Below are 24,902 nucleotides of genomic sequence, written 5' to 3' on the forward strand. Positions count from 1 at the left end.
ATTTCCTAAACCCTGGGGGCCTGAGACTGGGGGAGAACTGAGAGGCGAGGAGGGGTGGGGGGGAGGAAAGCATTGACAGCCATTTTAACCGTGGTTTACTGTCACTGCAAGCCACACAGCTCCCTATTACCTTTATCATGTGGGAGGAGGGAGGGGAGCAAAGGGGAGCAGAAGAAAGGCGAAGACGAGTGGATAGATACCATATTCCAGTGAGAGCCCGGTCTGTGCAGTCACACTGGAGCCTTTCATGTGTACCACTCGAAGCTTGCCGGACTAAACACAGGCCTGTGGACTCATTGAGAACATTACTGTTAAAGAAAGATGAAAGCTTCCACTTCCCTAAGAAAACTAGGCCTTTATTATGCTTTTCCTTTTAGTACTGTTATTATTTATCCCCCTTTCTTCTCTGAGTCTCTTTTAAACTCATCCAAAACACTGGCTCTGCATGTTGTTACCGCTTTATATCTGGCGCCGTTTCAAGTTGATGCTTTAAGGAAAACGGTCATGATAGAAGTGTTTGAAGGGGTCTAAAACAAGTCCAGACACACGGCACAGTGTTGCGAAGAAAACAGATGAAAGCAGCGACAAATAGGCATTAATTTAGGAAATCAAGCACACACACACACACACACACACACACACACACACACACACACACACACACACACACACACACAGCAGCAGCAGCACCGGGGGATTGAGGACACAGGCAACCCCTTTCTTTTTCTCTGCAGGAGACACAGTGAGAACGCCTAAAAGGTTTTATTTCATTAAACTTCATGAATCAGTCTTCATGACACACAATTCACAGCCTTGACATGGTGGGGAACAGTCAGCATCGGCTCTGGGAGGTGAAGGCTCAGCTCCACCCACCTGTTCACACCATCGTCTCCAAAGACACTCGAGTCATCGCAAGGTGCTTTTCTTGGGATTTGTTTGGGTGTTGAAAAACACGGAGCAAATCCAGAGGCTGAGGTCACCCCCATCTCACGCACTGGATTTAGCGGTGATGTCATCAGACAGGAAGATTGTTTCCTGTAAGAAGCTCTGGTTCTAATTAGGGAGGGCTGACTGGGGGAGTGGGGGAGCACGGGGGATTCAGACCCTCCCAAACTCTGGCTTTATCGTGAATGGACGGACAGTTCAGGGTCTCTGCAGGGCTCATCAAGTTACATTTAAAAGGCATTTTTAGTGCAACATAGCATGCAACCTCACCCAGAGCCCATTAACCAGCAGGAGGTTTGAAAGTTATGTTATCTTGAGAAAAAATTACAAAAACTGAGCCGTCCTGTGTGACGAGTTTCAAATCATAGTATCTTAAAAAGTCACTTTATTCTACACGTCTCGTTCAAAAATTCTCCAAACCTCACTTGTTTGTAAAAGATCCTGTAAAAATAAAATAATTCTGCGCTTCTCTACTTTATTGAGAAGCCGTTACTGATTCAGCTTCATCAAACGTGGCGTGACAGAAATTTAGGGACTATTCGGCTGAACTGCAGGCTGTGTTTACACAGAACAGAGAGACTGGCAGAAAAATAAAACACACCTAATTAATAAAATAGAAGCAGCACAGCTAAAAAAAAGCATACAGAGGAGCAAGCTGTCAGCAAGTTGTTAGGAGATGTATTCAGCAAAATGAAGCACCTTTTCTGGAGTTAATATGAAGATCAGTGTGAAAATTGCAGAGTTTGTAGAAGTTGTAAAATGCAAACAGTAAAATATATTGAGAAAGTCATTTTTCTTTTTCTTTTTTTTTACAATATTGGTAACAATTGGTGATTTTCCAAGTAGCCATGAAAATGTTTTTCATTGTGATTCCATTTAGTTTCAAATCCGTAAAAAAAAAAATACATTTAAGAAATTATTATTATTTTGCTATTAATGGCATTTTGTGTATGTTGTACGACAAAAATTGCATGTGCAGATGATATGGCCTGCAATTGTCATTACTGTTGTTGTTAGGGTTGAGGTTTAACAACATTCCACTTAAAAGTAATGCCACTATATCAAACAAGTCCACACAGAAAAGTTTAGTTCCTACTCCCTGTAGTACAAAGACACAGACCTGGGATAAAACATTAAGAATAAAAGATTTCTCAGAATAAGACTAATCAACTAAAAAAAAAACAACTAACTGACAGCAGACACAGGAAACATCAGGTGTGGTCTAAATTAATTGTGTCATTATTTGTAAAAAAAAAAAAAAAAAAAAAAAGATCAGTTAAAAACAACTCAGAAATTACGTTCTTTAATTAATGCTTTAAAATCTAATGCTAGCTTTGCATGCCGCTGGTATTAGTACTAAAAGCTGTCGGAGGAGAAACTAAACAGATCAAACTCAAATGTGTACAAGCAAGGAGAGGTGAGTAGAGCAGACTGACCTCTTTGTTTTGTGCGAGACTCGATGAAGCTCGAGGGCAGCAGCATCGGGTCTCTCTACATTATTCATCACTATGTCCAGAATACAGCGTACATACGATGTCATGTCTGACCCCAACAACACCTCTAAGACATCAAAGCAGAAACAGAGTTGTGGTCAGTAGAAGAGGAAACCACAGAGCAACCTTTGTGATCGTGCTTGACTGATGATGGACAAAAACCGCAGAAGAGAATAGTGGTGTCACAGCAGTATATGTAAAAATTGATTAGGTTGGTAGACATTCAGTCACTTGAATGCACCATTTCTCTCAACAATGCAGAAAAATACATTGTGCCTGTCATTCCTCTGTCTACCCTATTTAAGCTGTAGAAACCATTAGCTACAGATGTCACTAACTTTACAAAGGTCTTGATAAGAGAAACTCTCCCATATAGGAAGCTCTGCAGAGACAGTGCTGAGTTTGTCTGGATCCATAAAGATACCGTAAGTGAAGCGACATCATGAACTTTAATAAATCTGAAATTTAAATGAACTTGATTGACTGCAATCTACTTGAGATTCTGAAACTGTCAACCACAGCTGTTAAACACGACGTCGTCTTCGCCCCAGGTCAGAATTCCTCAGCTCTCATAAAACATCTCAGCCCATTAGCTATCCACCCACAGAAAAAAAAGACATTATGCAGAAAATAACAATATTCTGGCATGTACTGTTCATGTTTGTAAATGTATGTGAAGTTTAATAACGAGACAATGAATTAAAAATAATAATGATGATTTAAACTGATTTACTCAACATACTTAAATAAGCATTCAGTGTATTTCCAGTTACTGGAAACTTTTTAAAATTTGTGATCTCTGTGATAAAAACATTCATGGTTTGCTTTTAAAGTTGCAGTTTTACAGCATAATGGGAAAGCACTAGTCCAAAATGCCCACATTACATACAATCATTTCATACAAATGACATAGAATAAACGGTAAAGTTAGCTTGAATGTTTTAGCAGCGCTGCCTAGTCTGATTTTACTTTGGTGTAGAATCACATGCATCATGTTTTCAATCATGCTTTGAAGTTTGCATGCAGGTTAATAATTGGGCACATGCTGACGGCAGTAAATTGTGTAGCAAAGCCTCTAACTACGTCCATTCTCCAAGTAGCAGAAATGAAACAAATAAAAAAATACACCACATTTGTTGAACATCTGTACCAAACTGTTTGAAGGAGAAACTAAAAACCCTGGAACCTAAAAGCATTACTTTTCCTGACAAGGAGTTCTCTTTGTTTACATTCTCCTACGCACACAAACAGATTTCTATTGTTTCACTTTGTAGAATAAATGCGCAAATATAATTCAGAAGTGTATCAGAGAGATGTGAAGAAGAGAGGGAAAGTGATAGGAGTGTAGTCCTTTACAGAATTAATCTGATTTTAAACTATGGGGAGTGATTATTTTGTTCTGGCAGGATCAGGAGGGTGAAGACAACATGATGGAGACAGAAATGAGGAGACTGAAGAAGGCAATGGCTAAGTTGTTTCAGGAAACACTAAATGACAGCACATCACAGTTCTCAAATTACTATGATTATATCTAGGTGAGTAAGCTCTCTTGTCTTCTTTGTTGCTGGATCAATTATATCTCTCTATCCGGCATAAACATCCGTTTCATTTGTCTTTTGTATGTTAGACTGCATGATGTCAAGCTCATTTATCCAAAAATGTAAATGTTCTGTTCATTTCTGAAATATAAATAGTTTGATTTAAAACATACCAGAGCCACTAACACTTTTATTAAGATTTCTTTAGTGTTTAGAGATGAACTACAACCTGATAATAGATACAAACAAACTAACTGACAGGTCGGACACTGAACAGCATCACCATTAAAGCCAACTAGAGTGATTCATCCCTCACGCACACATTTAACATTACCTCTGACCTACAACCGAGCTCTGCAGTTCAGGATTACATGAGCTACTACATGAGCTTCATGTGGTTCAGTCATGTACTTTCCAGGTCACAGCGGCCAGGCTTAGACGGTCTCTAAATAACAAACATTACCTTGGTGATTGTTGACAGGCCGCGTTCTCGAGTCTGCCAGCGATCTGAAATCAAGGTTTGCATTAATGCTGTACACTCACGCAAGGCCTACATGAATAATTTACAACAGGCCAGAATGCGAGTAATGACTTTAATCTGTGCATTATTTTCCTACTCTTTGTCCTTTTAACTCCTTGTTCTCTCCGCAGATGAAAGAGGTCAGGCCTCTGGCTTGTTTGCCTGTTCCATTATCTGCAGCCTCTAATGTCAGTGGTAAATTTCAGCAAACCAAACAAAGATAAACACAAAGCCCAGGGTCCCAGAGGTGGCTGCGACTGTTCAGCATCACCCCGTCAAACCAGGGGTGTCTATCTAATCAGCCATCTGATGAGGCCATCTCTGGGGAGCTCACTGACAGAGGTCAGGTCAGAACCTAAAATATCGCCCTCTGCCCGTCGTATGAGCGGAACAGCTTTATCACCTGCAATAACATGCACAACCAGACGTAACAGCCACGATATATAGATTACACGTTGTAGCCCCTAATACTCACTGAATTCCCATTTTTTACATTAATCTCTGGTGTTCCACTCACACCTGAAAGGAATTCTAAAGCATTTACAGCAGAATTACAAATGTAAAGTTTAAAAAAACTCAAACTATTTGTCTATGAGTCAGAACATCCATGAATGATGTGAATACTGTCACACACACACAGAGAGATTCCTGACTCATTCAGTTTGTCAGTTTTAAAGCTGAGAGCAACACAAAGCTCAGATGACTGTTAACACGTGGATTCTGCAGCTTGGTCTGTTACGTGGCACTTTTTTTCAACATCAAGCTTTAACCCCTCATTTACTTTTGGTATCCAAATTTTAAACTCACTATGATATTAACTACGTGTAACTGGCTTTAAGTCTGAATGAGCCTGGACGTGTCACAGATTAAAGTTATACTGATTTCTGGAACCGTTTTGAGCTGAGCGGGCGACATACAATTGTCCTGTCTGAGCTTGTTTGCCTATGGTTTTACGTGGGTATTAGTAAGTCTCTATTACACAGTTTTCCTGGTAACATGAGGAGTAAAACAATGACCTAAAGGCAGGTGAAAACTGCAGGGAGCTTCAAAAATGGCTTTAGATTTTCAGTGAGTTTACAGCATGAGCGACTCTGACGCATCACATGTAGTTATTGGTTTCAATGTCAAGAGTTAATCTGGAGAATAACACTCCTGGGGGAACACAGAAATGTTTAAATGTCATTAATACGATGAATATTCTCCTCTTTCTCAATTTCCAAATGTGATTTAACTGATTTACATTTACATCAAATTACACACTAGTGAATAGCTACAACTAATTAGTGAATTAAGTAATCATTTTAATAAAACAAGTGCTCTGTTTTTTCACACACATTCAGAAAAAATATGCAGGGGAAAGTCTGACACTAAATGAATTACACGGTTAATTTCCCAGGAAACACTATTATAATTTGTAGGAAATGCCTCATTGCTAAAAATATGAATAAACCGCTTTGTCTAAATGAGGTGGATTTATTTACACAACAAAAGGAATGTACATTAAATTACAATACAAAAACCATACACTACCATTAGCTTTTTACAGCCATTTAGCCCAGCTAGTCATCTTTAACTCCACGGTGTTGCAAACATTTTGGACATCTGAAAAGTCCACGTTATCAAATTACATAATTATATAAACTCTGACATGTTTCGTCCATATTCGCAACTGTGCCAGCTTAAAAAAAACAACACATTTTTTGTTATTATTAGCCTCATGTTTCCCCCTAACTCACTTGGCTTCATTACATTGGAAATACCTGCACCATTATTTAATGAATGTGGACTGGGGTACAATAAAAATCATTATTAACATGTCCATATGGTGCTTTTATATGCTGCAGGTCATATCATGAGCAAAATAAGCAGTCAACACCACTGCATTGTAGGGTGTACATATAGGTGGAGACTTTATAGATCTGTATGCGATTCTCATGAGTCACTTTTCAACAATTTTAGGGCAAGACAGAATTTTGTTTTTCCCACAGGAAAATGGTTTGATGATTCTGATTAACTGCGATGAGTTTTTCAGAGTTTAATCAATGCCATGAGGGGGACTTTAATAATTACTGTTTACAACTATGAAAAACAATAAATATATTTTAAAACCTGCATTCTTTCCAGGATGTAATGGAAAAAGATGTGTGTATATTTCACTATCCCTTCGAGTGTCAGTTTGTGGTTTCACATCAGAACAACAAAAGGCAAAAATACAAACCATGCAGCTTTCTTCTACTCTGCTGGGTGGCCCCCGAAATCTAATTTTGCTTGATACTTAAAAAAGCCCAGAGTGCTGCTGGATGTTTACACAGGGCTTTACTGATGCATTTCATCTGAGATCTCCTCTCCAAGCCCTGTTACTGTCCCACCCTGCTGTGGTTCAAAGGAGGAAACAAAAAGGAGCTGCTCCCTCAACAACAGCAACATTAGGTTACTGTTGCAGTACAGTATTATTATCTCCTGTCTTTGAGCTGTTAAAGACAGATGGATAGAGGGAGACACAGATAGAAAGAAAAAAAGTAGCGTTTGAATGTCATGCAGCAGACAGCACTGCGAGGAACATCTCTGGGTCTTAAGATTCAGAGCCTAGAGCACACTTCCTTTCTTACAGCCTGCATAGTACAAATCTCTCAGAAACAAGGGTGTCTGAGTGATCTGTCAAAAGCAAATGTCAATCTTTTTTGTCATCCACACTCAGGGTTCTCGGTTGCAAAAGTCCCCGAGGGGAGCTGAATCTCAGCCCACCACTTTCTTTCTCTCATCCTGCAGCCATACCGTCACCAAAGCAAGGGAGGAAGTGTCACATCGAGCCGCTGCGCCTCTGACAAGGGGGGAAAAAAAGCACTATTTACACAAACAAACTGACATGCAGACGCACACATACACACCATGCCCTTGCAGATTCCCATAAATATCCTACAAGATGCAACTTTCCCCCACGAGCTACAAACCCCCCCACCCCTCTCTCTCTGCTTCTTCAGTCCTCCTGTCAGACAGGTGCCCACGCAGCTGCCCATCAGCATCCCTCAGCGTCGCAGCCTGTCTGTCCAATGACAACATGCTCTGTCCTTCGCTCCCACTGTTCAGTTTATACAGTCAAATAATGCAGGGAGCCAATTATAGCCAACGTGTGTACTGTAACAAAAATAAAAGTCACAGCGTTCATGCTTGAGCGCTTTTAAGATGTTTACAACAAAGTGGTGAGCTATGTATAATCTAGATTTGTTAGCAAGATTTTTGAGCGGAGGGGGAAAAAAAGCTATCCTTAAAATAACAAGCATTTGATCGGTATATACATCACACAATTACAACCACTGCGGTATCCTGAGTCTGCAATCACACAACCAGCAGACCACAGAGGAAAGTATGTGTGTGGCTGAGGGAGGGGGTGTCTGTATATAAGATGAAAAAGCCCTATAAACATTTAAATGTTTGCAATCACCAGCTGGCCTGTCTAGATAGTCTTCACATCCTGGTGCACTGCAGTGTCAAAACCTAAATGCACAGAGGATGTGCTCCCGTAAATATTTTGATTCAGCTCCATCATGTAGTGTACACACGCACATCATGCTTGGACTTGCAACTTGCATTGCCCATCTGATTCAAAACTCCTAAATTTATTTTTAGACGAGCAAGAATACAAGCTTCAGAAAAAGAGGAGGGGGGGGGGGGGATTTGAAAATGAAATAAATAAATAAAAAAATTCCCAGCAGTAGACATAATGATAGGAAGCACTGTGTTGATTTTTTTTTTTTTTTTTAAATCATGCAGCAGCTATTGAGGTCTCTGGTGAGGCTCTCGCGTTTGCTTACACAAGCAAAAGCTTTCAGTGGCATCTGCAGCTGCATTCATGCTTTACAGGTACGCTGCAGGCTCTTCACACAGCTGTCTCTGGCAAAGCAGATCTGACTCCAGGTGCGCCTTTCCCCCTCGACACTTCTTCAACACCACCTTCACTACTTCCAGTGTCGGTGTCAGCAATACAAACATGGGTCTTGGCTGATAACCATCCTTAGGCATAAAGCTCGCACTCTCGCCCACAGTCGCTGTACACATTTTTAGGGGCCACAGGTAGCCATTTTCACCATCCAGTAGTTTGTGCTCCCACGGCTCACCTTTGCTTCCTATTAGTCCGATACCAAAATCGTGACACCTCCTAAAAGCTGCCAGACAACATCCCACTCAAACATTCTCCACATATGCCACCTATCAAAAACCAGCTTTATGTTTTCCTTTCTCTGTCAGCAGGTTATGAGAGACCTATAGCCCTTTATTCAACACCGCCATCTTTATTCTTTTAAATGGGATCAAAGAGTAACTGGGATAATTCCTGCGAGCTCCAGGCTTTATCTTCTGAGCAGCACTGAGTGACAAGAAGAAGCTGTATTTTATCCCATGCTCTGTCACTGTTTTTCCCCATCTAGCATTGTACTGCTTGATTGTACTCTTATGAGTCACAGAACCGCACCTGCGCCCATGTGTTAAGTACTGACAAATAAAAGCCCAGCGTCCATTTACACAACAAAGAGATGTAACCCGCGAGGCAACCATTCTTTGCCTCCCTCCCTCCGTCTGACAAGACCTCAAATATATCACTTACTTAAGAGGAAGGCAGCACACGTTCGTGCTCCTGCCAGGGACTGCTTCTCTCCCTCATGCTCTGACAAACTTCTTTTCAAATACAAATCCAGAAACAAAACACATGCCACCCTTTTATGTTCGCTGGCCTGTTCCATATTTAATTTCAGAGTAACAGCAGTAGAGGTGACGATTATCAAAGCTCTGAAAGGCAAATCCAGTCTCAGCCTCCCTCGCCAAAAAAAAAAAAGAGAAAAGAAACCCTGTCATTGTTTAAGGACAGAAAATGGTGGATTTTGGTAAACCAGTTGCTCCTTATTAGAAAGGAAAAAAGCCATGTCTCTTACCAGTTCTTGGAATTTACAGCAAGGCTTTAATAAAACCTTTGCCAATCCACCAGGGTTTTAACAATGAACATCTGACTTACTGATTTATGCATATTAATGAACTCCAACACCCCCTGTCTAAGCGAATACAAGCTGAGCTCCACACTTCTCTGCATCCTAATGGTTTCTGCTCCACCGGGATCATTACCAATAGAAATTTCAGATATTCTGTGCTATTAATCTCTGTCTGTCCTCCTGTTCGGCTACGTAATGACTAATTAAACATCAAAAGAGCAGAGCTGGGGATCCGCTTTGACAGCCTCTCTTTCTCCCAGGAGAGCCTGTGAGGAGGCTAGACTGTGACAGGGCAGCACTGAAAATCAATCACCTCAAGGCCCACATGTGTACGTACGCACACACACACACACACACACACACACACGCACACATAGTCACGCATGTACACTCACATGCAATACCGCAAAAAATCCACAGAAAGATGTACCCCACAGAGACCTTTTTCATGCTAAGATTAAACAACAAGCTTGCAAACAACAAGCATTAAAAGTCAGAACTTTGTGAATTAACAGGCACCACTGGTGTCACCGCTGAACAAGGCCCGCAAAAAAAAACAACTAAATTTCCATCCAAGAAGTGTGATAGCGATGTCAAGAGCGCTCTTTGTGTACAAGTGGAAAAGGGAGGGTGTGTGAGTAAGATGTGTGTGTGTGTTTGTTTAGGTAAGCTCACTGTGAAATCTATTTATATGAGAGGTAGATGATCTTCCACTCACAGATGAAGGCAGGCCAGGAGGGACCTTGCGAACCTTTTTTGTTTGTAGAGGATCTGTGAAGAGATGAAAGCACATCCATTCATTCAAAGGCAAAAAAAAATAACAGGCAACTGTAAACAAGCCATAACTCACCAACAAGAGTCATTTTGTGATGGAAAGTATTATTGTGACTGAATTGTGGCTTTCACATAAACAACAAAAGAAACATTTTCATTTCTACATCTTATTTCACTTAGAGCTATATGTGCTTGTTGTTTGAGCAGGGGCTAATGGCGCTCAACTGTTGGATGTACTGATAGAGAATTGAAAAATGGAATTTTCTGATGTGATAATAAGCATATAAGGCTCTTTCATCTAAACCTGACCCACTTTAGGAGCACTATGTCACATTTAAAAATTGTATAAGGTGCATTTATTACTGAAGAGGGCTTTTTTGTGCATTTTTCTTGTAATTATTAAGGCAGCACTGACCAACGGGTGGAGGATCTTGTAGAGGACGTCTTCTAGGATTGGCCGCGTTGAAGGAGTAGAACGGAGTGGCTGACTTCCCTGATGTAGTCACTGAAGTAGGACTCGCCAACCCGACGTCTGACCTTACAGAAGACTTAGACAAAAAAGCCCACACAAAAATGCTTGAAATGAACATAAAATGCCAGCTTTCATTGTCAGAATTAAGTGTTTACTTTATGAGTTTCTAGTAAACTCTTATAGTCAGCTCATCTCTATTGTCTCTATTTATGTAATTCACACTCAGTTTCCCCCCTATATAATACATTATCAGAAAGCATTCAAGAATTACCACTGTAAACTGCAAAAAAATATTATTACAATGCATGATGTTCTAACGTAATGATGCCTGAACTGTTTTAGTGGTTCATATCGTGTATTAGTCAAGCATGTGATATGTGACTCCTGTTTATTTGGCGCGCCAGGATAAACTGCGCTCACCATGTCATCCTATCGCCAGTATCTATTTGACCTCTACAACCCCAACAAATTGGGTTAAGAGGCCAATTAAGAGCTTAGTCTAATTAGACTAATCGGCTGCAGACCAGGAGAGCAAGGATCATGTGAGGGAGTACAACTGTGTGTAGTAGTTGGCTAGAAAACTCGCTTTCACATGCCCTCTTGGATTCCCTTGCATGCTGAGGATTGACACAGTAACCACCAAGACCTTTCTAGCTGAGGTTTAAAATAGAGCTGAGGTTTCTCGTTTGACTAAGTGAAAACAGACCTAATGAAACTGAACTTAGTGCAAATATTTGTAAATAGATAACCAAGTAAAAACAATTATGAAATGCACTCTTGAGGACACAAAATAATTTCTCTGACCTAAAATGTAGGTCATGAAAAACTGTCTGCGAAAAAAAATGTGGTTTTGTAAAATGACAACCTGTCAGTGGTGCTACAGCATTCACATGGCACAACAGACCCACTTCTGCTGCTGCTGCCTTTGTTCAGTGATATTGAATCCCTGCAGCAACACTGGGTCTGGCCTCTTTTATACTACAGCATTTATTCAAGGAGGGAAAACATGCAAATGTGGATGCTTGTGATCATCTCTGTGAACTATTCTGAATCAGATTATTTCACTCACTAGATACCGAGAGCTTTTATACCTCACTAAAATGTAGGAGCAGGTAGAAATGTGAACTTTTGCAGCTTAAATACTTCATAATATTGTACAAATATCCACAATACATGAATTTAGTGTCACACTTTGTGACACAAAGAATCGGAAATTTGGATTGTGCATGTTAACAGAATTATTTGCCGCTCATGTGAGGCACACGGGAGCACTGACAGGCAGAAGTAAGCATGTAAGAAAGTCTGAATCTAAAAGCGCCATGTCATGTAGGTCATGATGGACATTAGCATCATGGCTACCAGTCATGTGGCAAGATCATCATGAGATCAATGATCTTATTAAAATATCTGGCTAGACCAACTGACGAAACGAAATGGGTCTTTTGTCTTGTTCTTTCTCCAAATCCTGCAAATTAAGGTTTCTTCATATCTCACAACTCCACTTCAGAATATCTAAAATGTTATTATTTAAGATTTTGGAACTGAAAGTAAAATTAACAGGAAGTGAAGGAGAAAACTCACAATAAAGTAGACTTAAGATAGACTTAAGATAGAGGACTAATTTCCCAAACCTGGAATTTATGGTACTTCTATTAGAGCAAGTATTTCGGGAGGAACAGAAGAATAAAACCGTAATTAAATAAAGTCACAGACTCCCTTTTGAAATCAGTACAAAACAGGTAACTTGGAGAAGGTCTGGTTAAATTCATCCTGTTTTTCTAATTTATCTAGATTAAAAGTTTAGCGTAAAGAACTGGGATTACCTCTTACATACTTGTAGTTAAAACTAACAGTCAAACCAATCCAAACGATATAATATCTGTCTTTATCTGTATCATCCTCAGATGTTGGGTCTGTTGAGCATTTACTACTCATTGTACTATGCAGATAGCCTAGCCGCGCTAGACCCAGCTCTTAAGACACAAGGATCTAGGAACGCTCGACAGGGAGGGAGGCGGGCTAAAAGGTTGTCTTTCAAATCACTGTGCAGCAATTGGGTAGGTATACAACCAATCAGCGCAACGAATAGGCTGATGTAGTTTCTAGAGCGCTGGTGGATTGTGGCTAAGTCTCATTAGCTTCCCAACCAGTGGAGCCAACTGGTATATTAAGGATTTGCCATAAGTCCAAATACGTCTTTCTTCTCAATGAAACATTTCAGTGCCGTCCTTTGTTTATCTTTCAAGTTGAATTTTAACTTCAAATCTTTAAGGGCTGTGGCCAAAGCCGAGTCGAAAGATAACTGTTTATTGTGCGCCGGTTGTTTCTGTCAGAATCGTCGTGCCTCTGTCGTCACTTCGTTACGCCCGCCTTCTGACTCTACACTTCATGGTGATTCGTCCGGCCAGTTTTAGGAGCATCCAACCTCGAGCCTTATGGAGGGTAACTAGACCCACCCTGGCAGAGAATTAAATTTGTTGCCGTGGGTTGTCTAGCGTGGCTAGGCTACTATGCAGAGGTTTCACAACACAAGTTTTATTTAGATGAGAATACCTACGACAATTAAGAAAATAATGTTTGGATTGTTTTCAAACTCACCTGGCAGCCAGATGCTCCAGGGTCTCTCCCATAGCCGAGAAATGAAGCCCGCTCTGATTTACCTGTAAAAACACAGAAAAGCCCGTAATGATTACTATTACGCTTTATGAAACTTGGGCACACACCTGGTTTAATACATAATAACAGGCTACAGCATCCTGGATGTTTTGGTCTGCAGCAAAGTGTTGGGTGTAACCTGAACATTTCATTTGCTGCTCGATGTTACTGTCAATGATTTGTATGTAATTGTGCCAATCTGTTTCTTTATCAGAACCAACCCATGGTAAAAGTCATTACAAAGGAGGCTTTTCTAGGAAAGACACTCTTTCACGGCTGGTCACCAAACGATTACATTGGGGCAGTTAAAGCTCTGATGTTGTGCGATGTAATCCCTGTAATGCCAACCAGTCACTAGTTGGGTTTTCCTCCTGTTGCTCTTGTCAATCTGGCAATTTAAATTAGTTCTTCTACTGTCAAAAATCCACTATTTCAACATCTTGTCTGCTGCTGTAGACATTAAGAAAAAGTAAAAGCTTCAAAAATTCTGAGTATTGTCTCTAATCTGAAGAAATTATATGATTAATATTCATATTTCTATTTTGAGGCAATTTAAATGTAAATTTGGCATAATTTGATATATTTCAGCATTTTAACATAACATGGAAGTGCATAAATCTTTCTAACTACATAACAAGTGAATGAGTTTCCACTGAAGAATGAGGCCATGAATGGTTTTAATACAGCAACAGAATAATATTTGTGGTTTGCGCTTTGGTTTGTTTTCTTCCACTTTTATCGACCTCCTACTGCGATATTATCTGATGCTGACTGGAGACAAAGAGGGGCAGAAAGAGGGAAGGATGAGATCAGGTAAGGGGTTAATTGATGGACTGACTGATTTACATGTTTGTGATCAATTCCACCATTTTGCCGTAAACTGCTCAGCCTGCATGATCAGTCATACAAAGTTAGGTCACATTTCCTTCATTGCATTTCATAAAAATCAGTCTCCCTCAGGTCCTGTTACTGTGTACTCTCTGTACTCTCTGTACTAATAACTGATCAAGAGACCAAAAGCAAAGCCTGCACTTCTATGAAACAGTGTCAAGAGTTGAAGGTTTACACTATTCAAAGTGTGTTTTCAGTTAATTAATTACTGATAGAGTGACATCAATAGTCAGAGTCCTTCTATCAGTGTCACATCCAGCGTGCACACCTCAAAAGAAGGTTTCTAAGCAGCCATCAGTGGAAAAATACAGCTTAAAGCACACAACACACATGAATCATACACATCACAATGTCCAAACTCAGCAGTTTTACTCCCCTGGAAAAACAAAAACAAACAAATGAGAGCTCCTCGGGGAGAATGATGAATAACTTTAACAGCATCGTACATTATTTTTGTCACACTTCCAAATATTACAGGTACAGATACAAGTGTTGGAACTAAATTCTGTTTACTCTGGGGACAAGGCAAATATTTTTTTGTGAGTTTAAAACCTGCATAGCCTGGATCTTTTGTTGCACAATGACTGATCTGAACATTGCTTTCACAAGCGCAGGTGAACAGAGGCGCATCTAAGAGAATTCACTTGTGCTTATCTGAGCAGTCCTGCAGGAGACAGTTGTTCTGCATCTGTGCAGACCGTCTCCAGAGACGAAGGGAGCTGCAGAAATCAGGGAAGATGGTTTAAGTGGCAAAGCTGCTTCTCCTGTAACAATAATGTGATAGTGTTCTGAGCCATCGCTCTTGCAAAAGGAAATAGGATTAAGTTGTCGGTTACCACCAACGTTCACTATCATGGCAGGATGATGAAACATTTCCTCCGACAGAGAATTTTAATTTCTTTTTTTTTCTCTCTAATATGTAAAGGTGCTTTAGTGAAATTCATTTTCATTCCTGAAATGTCCTCTGAGGGAAAAGAGGTCTGGTCAAGTGCAGGAGTTAAATATTCATTGGCAGCATGTGTTTTGTCACACACACTGTGTCTGATGTGAATAATTGATGGTCACTGTTGTAATTTCAGACCCCACCAGCCGACAGATGTGTTTGTGAAAACACAGTCAGAGTCTACAGTGTGACACCGAGAAGCAGCCGCTGCTAACACTCTCTGGGTCCGCTGCTCAATCAACTGCTGACCTTTTCTCCTGCCTTCCTGCTCTCTGTTTTCTATGTTCTTCATTGATCTCTCTAACATGTCTTTGTTTTTCTATTTTGTTTTGCATGTCATGTTGTTATGTAATTGTGGTTGTGTTGCATTGCTTGATCGGTGGGTGTGCATTGTGCTGACTGGGGTATTAGTCTCTTTGTATTATCTGTGAAGCGTGAAGTCATTTCATTTTAATTTTAGGTAGCTTTTTTTAAGAACTGGCAAGAGACAACAGATGAAAATGAGCCTACAGGGCTGACTCTGGCTCATTTACAGTATTTTTTTCTGTTACTTTATATGCACTGTTACTTTACTATAAACGAATGAATGAAATAAAACCGCCTAAATTAAAAACAGAGAATACATAGGAATATACAGTATAAACTGAGAAAAGGACCACATAGGCTATTACTTGCACTGCCATTTTTGTGACAATGCATTCAGAAAATACAATTTTCAGGATTAAAATTGTATAATTATGACAGTACGTGACAACTACAGTTAGTGTTGGAAATTGTAGCTGCAAACACTTCCAAATTATGAACCCCTTAACGCCTGAATCTATCTACAAATAATCTTAAAAAAAACTTTTGCATGTTTTTGCTTTCCAGCTGATGTTAAAATAAGTGAAGATTGATAATTTGTCAATTACACATAGAACAGATATATAATAATAATAACAGATATATAACAACTCGGTCCCACTCCAACAGGTCCTACGAGAAACCAGTGATTGCAAAAGGTTCCAAGGTATGTATTGAATATGCACAAGCCGCCATTGGGAGAATGAATACGTTATCTCGGCTCCAGTTTGAATGAAATTGGTATGATGCGAATTTGCGACAATAGGCGCAAAGGGGTCAATATTTCATATCTAGTAAGCAGCAGTCATTAAGCATTAATGCATTTCTTTTACGCAACTAATAATTAAAAAAACAAGGTTGTTGCTCAGTGATTTTACACTTTGTTAAAGGATGTATATGTATGTTTAAACTTCCTGCTTTAGTAAACTGCTGTACGTTCTCTATTTCTGCAGAAAGTCGCTGAGCACACAATCGAGTTGAGATGTAATAAAAAAAAAATGTTTTTTCTTGAAAGTACTGAGTGACTCATGTTTTTAACTGGGAACTGAATTTGCTAAAAGCCAAGAGGTTGCACAATGCTGATATTCAACAGAGGACTGATTTCAGACAGAACTGGATCAGGACTTTTCAAAACCATAATTAAAAGCAAAGCAAAAGTACTATAGTCCATTCAGTATGAAAGAATACATCATAGATTGTATTACTACAATTAGCAGGTAAGTGCTATGTTTCTCAAAGGCAGAATTATGTAAAGTGAGCTTGAAGGGGGTGCTTTAGGTGAAAGGGACAGGTGCATGCAGGTGCTCTAAAAACAACATGAAGTTGGTTGTTGTAGTTTAGACTGCTGATTTGGCCTCCTCCCCAGCACAGTCAGCAGTTGGAGCTGCAGCAGTGGCCGTTAAAATACATAAAAAGCATCCCTTAGCCTCATCAAAAATAGCACTCGCTCTTTGAGTCATAACTCAGACTATTGTGAACACGCAGACATAAGTGTGACTTACACTCTGTGGGGATGTTATAACCTCCACCATCACGTCGACTGCAAATAAAGGATCATAAATCTGCTTAGAAATCATCAGAAAAAAGGCGCTTGTGTAACTTCAGACTCATCACAGTCTCATTTATCTGGACACATAAGGATTCACTACAAACTGAAACTGTTAATAGTGTGGGAATCTGAACAAATACAGTGAAAATGTCTTTATTTTGTTGGGATTCAGCTTTTAAAAACCCCTCCTAATGGGGAATTAATCACATCATGTTGCGCATGTGAACAGCTACTTTGAAATGTAGTTGGGTAAATTCGGTTTAATATATTGTGTTATCTTGTTTTTTGTCGGTAAGAAGAAGAGGGGAAAAAACATATTCATAGAAAAAGTAGTGCACATGACTCCTGCGTGCAGTTGGAGGGTAAAGTCACAAATATAATCAAATGTCAATGAAAGCAGAGACACACGTTTTGAGAAACTGAAGCGTTTCAAGTCATAGCTGCTCCCAATATATCCCCAAAGCTACGTTTTATGAATCAGCCACAAAGAACGGACTGTCCCCAGACTGTTTGACCACATTATCTATTTGTGTATCTCATCACTGCCCTTAACAAAATAAAACAGATACTATATAGTCTGACAAAAGTTGCTTCCTTTTGAAGTCAATCCCTTCATGTCATGTGTGCAACAGGAAGGCGGTTTAAACCCTTTTGCAGGACCTTAAACTTTGACAATGAAGCAACAACTCGAGCCAACAAATTTACAGAAATCTGCACACAAATTTAAGGAGAATTCATATTTATGATGCTCAAGCAAAGTAGAACAAAGTGATACATCAAGTGGAACATATTGTTGGGTTGGCCAGTTCCAAAACCGGGAGCCTAAATTAGCTGAATAAAATATCATGCAGTGACACAATCTCCTGTCTGACGCACAAAAACTAGAACTCAATGTGAAGAAAACAGGTCACTGTAATAAAGTGCATTTCCCTACAAATAAACAAAACTCAAAACCAATTGTTTAATTGTACATTCGTTGATTGAAGGTGCATAAAAATCAAAGATTATCCTGCTGCTGGGAAAGAAGAAATAAATAAAAGCAGAGTTTATCTGTTACCGACTCAGCATTAGGCATGTTTTGTTTTCCCTCCTCCAAGCAGGCCTGTGTGATCACTGCCTCACAACAAGAGCAACACTAATATTGTTATTATTTCTTGAGTACATCCATTTGTTCTCAGCAGCTCTACGCGGGACTAAGCATGTGTTTTCTCAAGCCTATTAATGAGTCGAAAAAGCAGTGATTGATAGGAAGCAAAAATCATTATCTGCCTTAAAACATCAGCAAGAGATGGAAAATGCAAAAAGCAACATGAGTAAAGTGGCTTAATTACCGCAATCACCATCAATAATATAAATTAAGTATGCAGACTGCCATCACTCAGTATATCCCCAATGCAATGAAAAATAAATCTCATGAGGAGAAAATTCCATCAATTCTGATTAAAATATTCTGTGAATCTGCTCATTAGCATTATCACTCAGAGGTCACGTGTGAAGGTGTAACTGTAATTATGGAGCATTTCACTGCAGAAGAGAAATTATACTCAACAGAGCACATCCTGGCAGAAAAACACTAGAGAGAACTAGTAGGAAAAAAGTTGCAAATGCTCCAAAGGGAAACAATTTTGTGGCAAAAATAACCAATTTGCTGCAAGAAGTCTCTTCAGTTTTATCACCTGGGCTAACACTGCTCTTCATCAGATTATATAACACCTAAAATCTGTCCAGCACGTGAACAACTGCAAAAAGAACACGCCGACTACATTCATTCTGCATTTAAATTAATAAGAGTTAAAAATATTCAATCCCCTCAGCCAATAACCTGTAAGACACCTTTGACGGCGATTACAGGTTTAGGTTTTCTCGCCCACATCAAACACTGTACTGTAATCTCTCACTGGCACATGGGTTTGATCATTGTACAGATGTTAAAGCACCACTACAGATGCAAACACTTTGACAGACTTGTTGTGAAGCCACTGCAGCATCGATTCAGGTGCCTGAGGTCAAGTCTTTGTCGGGACATAAATCATCGTGCCACTGTGAAGTCTTTGGCACGGTGAAGCAGAATAACCTTAATAATTTGCTTGTATCTGGCACATTTATTTGGCTCCTCGCAGCACTATTGTACTACTATTGTGCTTTGCAGCAGGGATGGTGTCATCTGTGCCCAGTTTCAGCTAAATATAGCACTCTGTATTACATTTGGAGTTCAACTATTGTTCGGCCAGATCCAGTAATTGTTTGCCTCATGCTTTAAGTCCTTTGCCGTTTTTCCGCCATGTGCCTTTTATCAGGAGTGGACAGACTAAAGTTTAGCATTTAGTGTAACAGAAATACACTAATGTCAGGCAGTCAAGGATATTTCTGTCAGCTATCTTTTCTGTGTTCAGTCTCTTTGCCTAGTTGCTCTGTGTGGCTGTGATGAGCATCTCTGGGATTTTAATTTTCATATTTACTAATGATGAAACCTGCTGTGCTCAACTTCCATTACGCTCACTACAGTCCTGGATACCTGCCTCTACTGCTGGCTGCTCTCCTGCAATAACCCCAGTATAAAGTAGGGATGGTGTCAGACCACATGATTGATCACCCTGAGAGCAACATTTTGCTTAGTGGTCATCTTCTCAACAGCACTATGCAACCAACGCAGTTTGGTGTTAATGGAAACTTAGTCACACTGAGATTACTTCTGAGATGCATTTTTGTTAGGATGAGCAAAGTGAAATGAGTTGCACTTGTACAAATTATAATAACTGAGGTCTTTATTGAAAAAGCAACACACGTTGTTTCAGAAATCAAATTTCATGTGAAATCCCCCCAAAAAACACGCAAAATCACCAAAAAATGACAAAGTATGAAATACCCAGAAAACATACGAGATCATTACAAAATCATGCAAGATGAGCAGAAAAACACAAAAATGACCAAAAAAGATGTGAAATCCCCACAAAAAACACAAAAGATGCAAAACCACCACACAACCAGTACAAAAGGACAAAGAAACGACAAAATAAAATGTAAAATCCCCAGAAGAGATACAAGACCATTACAAAATGATGCAGAATCACCACAAAAACACAAGAAAATTACCCAAGAAAGTGAAATTACCACAAAAATGTGCAAAAACATCACAACATAACTAATGATGCAAAATCACCACAAAAACAAAAAAATGACAAAACAAAACGTGAAATCCCTAGAAAAGATCGAAGATATTTACAAAAATGATACAAAATCACCAGAAAAAGACAAAAATGACCAATTTAAAAAATAAAATACGACAAAATGACGCCAAATCACCACAAAAACACAAGAAAATTACCCAAAAAAGTAAAACCACCACAAAAAATGTGTAAAAACTACAAAAAGAGCAGAAGACATGCAAAAATCACAATAAACCAGCGTAAAATCAACACAAAAGCACAAAAAAATGACAAAATAAAATGGAAAATCTCCAGAAAAGATACAAAATCACTACAAACAGAGAAAAAGAGACCAAAATAGATGAGAAATATCCACAAAAATATGCAAAATCACCACAAAAGCTTCTGTTGTTTATTGGCTGCTGTATTCAACATAAAAATAAGCATTTTTATCACTCAAGAATTTAAAATAAAGGACCTATTTTGTATAAATTTGCTTTCCACTCAATAGTTTTGAGTCCAGTTCGGCCTCAGCTACCTGCATGTTAGTGGAGCAGTGAAATAAACAACAGTGGCGCTCAAATCCTGCTGAAAGAAAAGGCAAGCCGGCCAGTCGTTTAACAGTATGGTTCCTTATTGATCACAGGGCTGCAGCACAGCATAGTGTGGCACTGTGTCGAGCTCCTTATTTTGATAATGTGAGAGGTAGTGACCTAAGCATCTCCAGGGATCAATTCTAAGCCCTTGCCACAAAAACAGCCAATTAGTGAGTGTGCTTCACTGCCTCTCAGATGCATTCCAAGGGCTTCTTTTTTTCCATCCAGAAAACGAGTCCACTTTCCTTGCTCCAAGGAAAGCCAAGACCATGAAAACAAACACATAATACAGGATGAGGAAATGTTGTTAATCTAGAAACCAAATGAACTTATCACACGCCAACTCGCTTGGTTTGGTTTTTTTTCTCCATGCACACATGTGTTTGCTGTTGGTGTCCATGCTTATGCTCCCATGTGATGACTTCTACGGCACATTACCTCAAAGCATTGCTTCTATAAGCCTAATAGATCCTTTCAGTCGTGGCAAAAATAAACATTTTTAAGCACTTAATAGCATTCAAACTCACAACCTAAATACTGTTATACAGCTCGGTGCTATTTTTTTTACTCTGTGAAAATTAGTGCAACACAGCGACCAGACTCCAATTGGATACTCTCCCCTACATAAAGCTCGAGTTTTGCTCTGTCTGGGTTCTTTGGAAGTAAAATTAGACAGGCTCCATGGTTACTAATACATTCCTCTGGCAACTAGTCACGGCACAAGGACACATCAGATCTACACTCACTCCCTCTTTCACCAAACCTTTTAACATGCCTCCCTTTGTTTCCTTCTCTTAAGACTTTGTGTACATCCATCCTGTCAAAGCCGTTTGATGCTTCCACCAGATTTTTTCTGACAGTAAATAAAAGCTGGCTGGGTTAGAGGTTAGGTCAGCACGGATGAGGAAACAGGGAAGGGAGGTAGTGTACCAAATCAGCTTCCTCTCTGGCTGGCAGGAGAATGTCTGCAGCCGAACATTAGGAACAGCAGTAGGACAGAGGAACATGATAGAACCACAAAACAGTGAGGAAACATGCCTCCCTCGCCCTGAGCTCAACATCAATTTGTGCGTACAGCCTTGTCAGCAGTGACATTATTCAAAACAGCGAGAGCAAATGTTAATGAGTTCTTATTTGCATATTTATTTTTTTCTTTGTTGAAATGTCACTGATTATTACGTACTATGATGATAAATGCATCTGCTCATGCAGCCTGATGTGTAATTAGCCATTAGGTGGAATGAATAGATCAATTAAAGGAGAGGGACCAAGATTAAGAGAAACCAAACTGGGAAGAATACAGGAATGAGAAACAAAATAACACATTAGGCTCAGGGGAAGAAAACCTCAACTGCTTGTAGATCAGGTTGGAAACCCAGATGAGGTTACTAATCAAGAAAAGGTGCCGAAATCACCAAGATCAAAGACATTTCTCATTATACTGCACATTCTTTAGCACTGAAGTGTGACTTTCAAAATCAGGAGCTGCTGCCCTTGGCACTAGCTAAACAGTTTATTCTCTCCTAAAATCCATCTCAGTGAGGAAAAAGGAGATGTGGGTTTCCTGATTGTATTTATCCCCTCCCAGGATAATCAGGTGCCATGGCTCGGTCTATTTGAATTTCTCTAACTCAGTAAAAAGGAAAAAAAGGGGAGGTGGACAGGGGAAAATGTTTTCGCTTGGCCTTTGCCTTTTTCCGAGCCCAACTATTCTCCTGCCAGTGCTTGTTATTCACAAATGAGGAAAAAAATGCATTACTGCGGACCAGATGGGAACATTCCACATGACCAAACCAATCAATCACCTTGGTGGGACGCAGGTGTGACACAGCCGTGCAGCAACACACCATTTCACAGTCTATCAGGCACAAACACATGGTCACCAATCAATGGCGCCCTGAGGACCCATGAGGAGGGGTGCTTCTCGGTAGCCTCGCTGGTTCATAGCTGATGACTTCATAATCACACATCCATTCTCTCAGAGGAGAAAGGCGATGAGCTCCCTAATAACGTCTCCCACCATGTGAACACCGGGAGTGTAATGGATGCTGCTTTAGCAGGGACACTAACATGCTCCCCTGCATCCCACATTCGCATGTGAGCTCTCTGCCATCAGCCCTGTCAGGTTGAGAGAGCGCTGTCTGGGGAAACAAGAGCACATTTAACAAGCTGAAGAAATATCTCCCAGTCGGCTATTAGAATCAAGCCGGTGTGTAACATCAAAGTGTGTGTCGATGTTTGGTACTAGATGCCAAACAACTGTTGAGCAGCGAAACAACAGAGAGCCGAAGAGAGGTGAAGGACAAGGAAGGATACACACATGGCTTAGGAATGCTCATCCAGCTCCAAGCACTGTGGGCATATTTCCTTGCACAGAAAACCCCTGCAAACCCTAAGTGGTCTGCCGTTTAAGAACACAAGCCTGCAATAAATAAAAGACCAAAACAGCCTGAAGGGGAGAGATCTTTTGATGAGCACTCTCTGGAGATGGCACTGCATGAGGGCAAAAAACTGCAGCAGCCGATTAAAAGAGTTCTGTTGATTTTAAGTTGACAAAAAATGTACCTTCCCACCCCCATAATCCTGGCAGTAAAGAAAAAGTCTCACAGAGCCATGCTTCTCTCTACACTTCCCACACTTCACACTCTCGAGGCTCTGCCAGCGCAGGAGAAAATGTCAGGCATTGTCAAGTGGGAGTAAAGGCGAAACAAATGTTTGCATTTTATTATCCAATCACAATCCACTACAGTCCAACAAGAGGGGAGTGTAACATTATCGAGTGTTTTGTTTGCCAGCACGCCCAGCATGGACACAGGACGCCTGGGCAAGCAGTTGTGACCGTGGAAAAAACACGGAGGCGGGAGTTAGAGGAGTGGTAGGCACGAAAATTAACCAGCGACTGTGGGTCAGCTTCTCCGCGGCTCATCTCAACAAGGACTCAACCTTTGATGTGCTGACAAATTAGCTGGTTTAGTGGAGGGAGACTTCACAAAGTTCACCTCAAACCCGACTCGTCCACATTGGTGATTAATGTGCAGGAATCAGGGGTCGATTTCATGCATTCTCCAGTTGTAGAGGTAGAATTACTCTGTTTCAAGAAAAAGAAAGGAGGGAGAATCTGAGACTTAGTTTGTCCTCCATCTGTGTCCAGCCTTTCGACTACAGGGGATTTATACCAAAGCTGGTCCTGAAGTTGATCCTCTTGTGATAAATGCGAGCAGAACACCACATAACGAAATGCTTTCTTTGTTGTTCATGCATATCTTTAGTGCTGTCAGTTGGTGTGGTTTTTCCAATAGTAATGTTGGCATTGCACTGCTTTTTTTTCTGATTTGCACTGAGGCCAAACCTTTTTTTATATTTAAAAAAGTCTTTAAATGTTCAGTTTACAAGATCAGCTACAGATATGTGCTACAGGTGTATACAGCAACACAGAGCTCCAGTTTAGACTATGGACACAAAACTATCCATTTAGATTGGCATCAATTTAAAACAACTGGAGCTTAGCTTTAGCGACACAAAAACCACATCTGTACATTCCTAAGCAGCTAAAGTCAATGATGACACTGTATAATGTTTCAAATTTAAACAGAACGTTTGCTATGTATAGAGATCATGTGGAAAAAAAACTGTCCAACCATCCAGTGGAGCACTAAACCACATACACATTAGAATGGTTTGGTTCTCTACAAAGACGATTCAAGACACAATATTTTAAGACTCAATGGTCAGTGACATTTTTTGGGTGTATTTCAAAGCTACGTGGTTACAAATATTTAAATGCTGCCAACAAGGCAACGTCAAAGTCAGCATACTGAATTTGTTCGTTAACAGTAATTCTTCTGAATGAATCATTTCTGTTTTAGGATTGCACTTGTACTAAATAATCTCTAACATTCTTCTTGGCATCAGCTGCAGGCAGCGTGAGGCGAGAGAGAAATGAGAGAAGAGGAGGGAGGGGAAGAGAGAGGGAAATAGAGAGAGATGTGAGACATACAAGCAAACAAGCACAATGGGTCTCAGTGACAGTATTTCGGTTCATCAAAACTCCTTTAAATC

The 24,902-nt window shown here is 40.0% G+C and overlaps 1 protein-coding gene across 5 annotated transcripts in view; it reads right to left on the reverse strand.

Annotated features, from left to right (window-relative positions):
• The window catches only part of tcf12 (transcription factor 12), an 80,555-nt gene that overhangs the window by 27,457 nt on the left and 28,196 nt on the right, over positions 1-24,902 (reverse strand). For all 5 annotated transcript variants that reach the window (XM_022212985.2, XM_022212987.2, XM_022212986.2 and 2 more), the window contains exons 6-8: positions 13,320-13,381; positions 10,665-10,797; positions 10,194-10,246 (exon numbers count right to left, since the gene is read on the reverse strand). In XM_022212985.2, coding sequence (XP_022068677.2) covers positions 10,194-10,246; positions 10,665-10,797; positions 13,320-13,381 — 248 coding nt within the window. The remainder of the gene's footprint in view (positions 1-10,193; positions 10,247-10,664; positions 10,798-13,319; positions 13,382-24,902) is intronic.

Source organism: Acanthochromis polyacanthus, chromosome 2, assembly GCF_021347895.1.
Source record: "Acanthochromis polyacanthus isolate Apoly-LR-REF ecotype Palm Island chromosome 2, KAUST_Apoly_ChrSc, whole genome shotgun sequence".
In the NCBI taxonomy this organism is placed as follows: domain Eukaryota; kingdom Metazoa; phylum Chordata; class Actinopteri; family Pomacentridae; genus Acanthochromis; species Acanthochromis polyacanthus.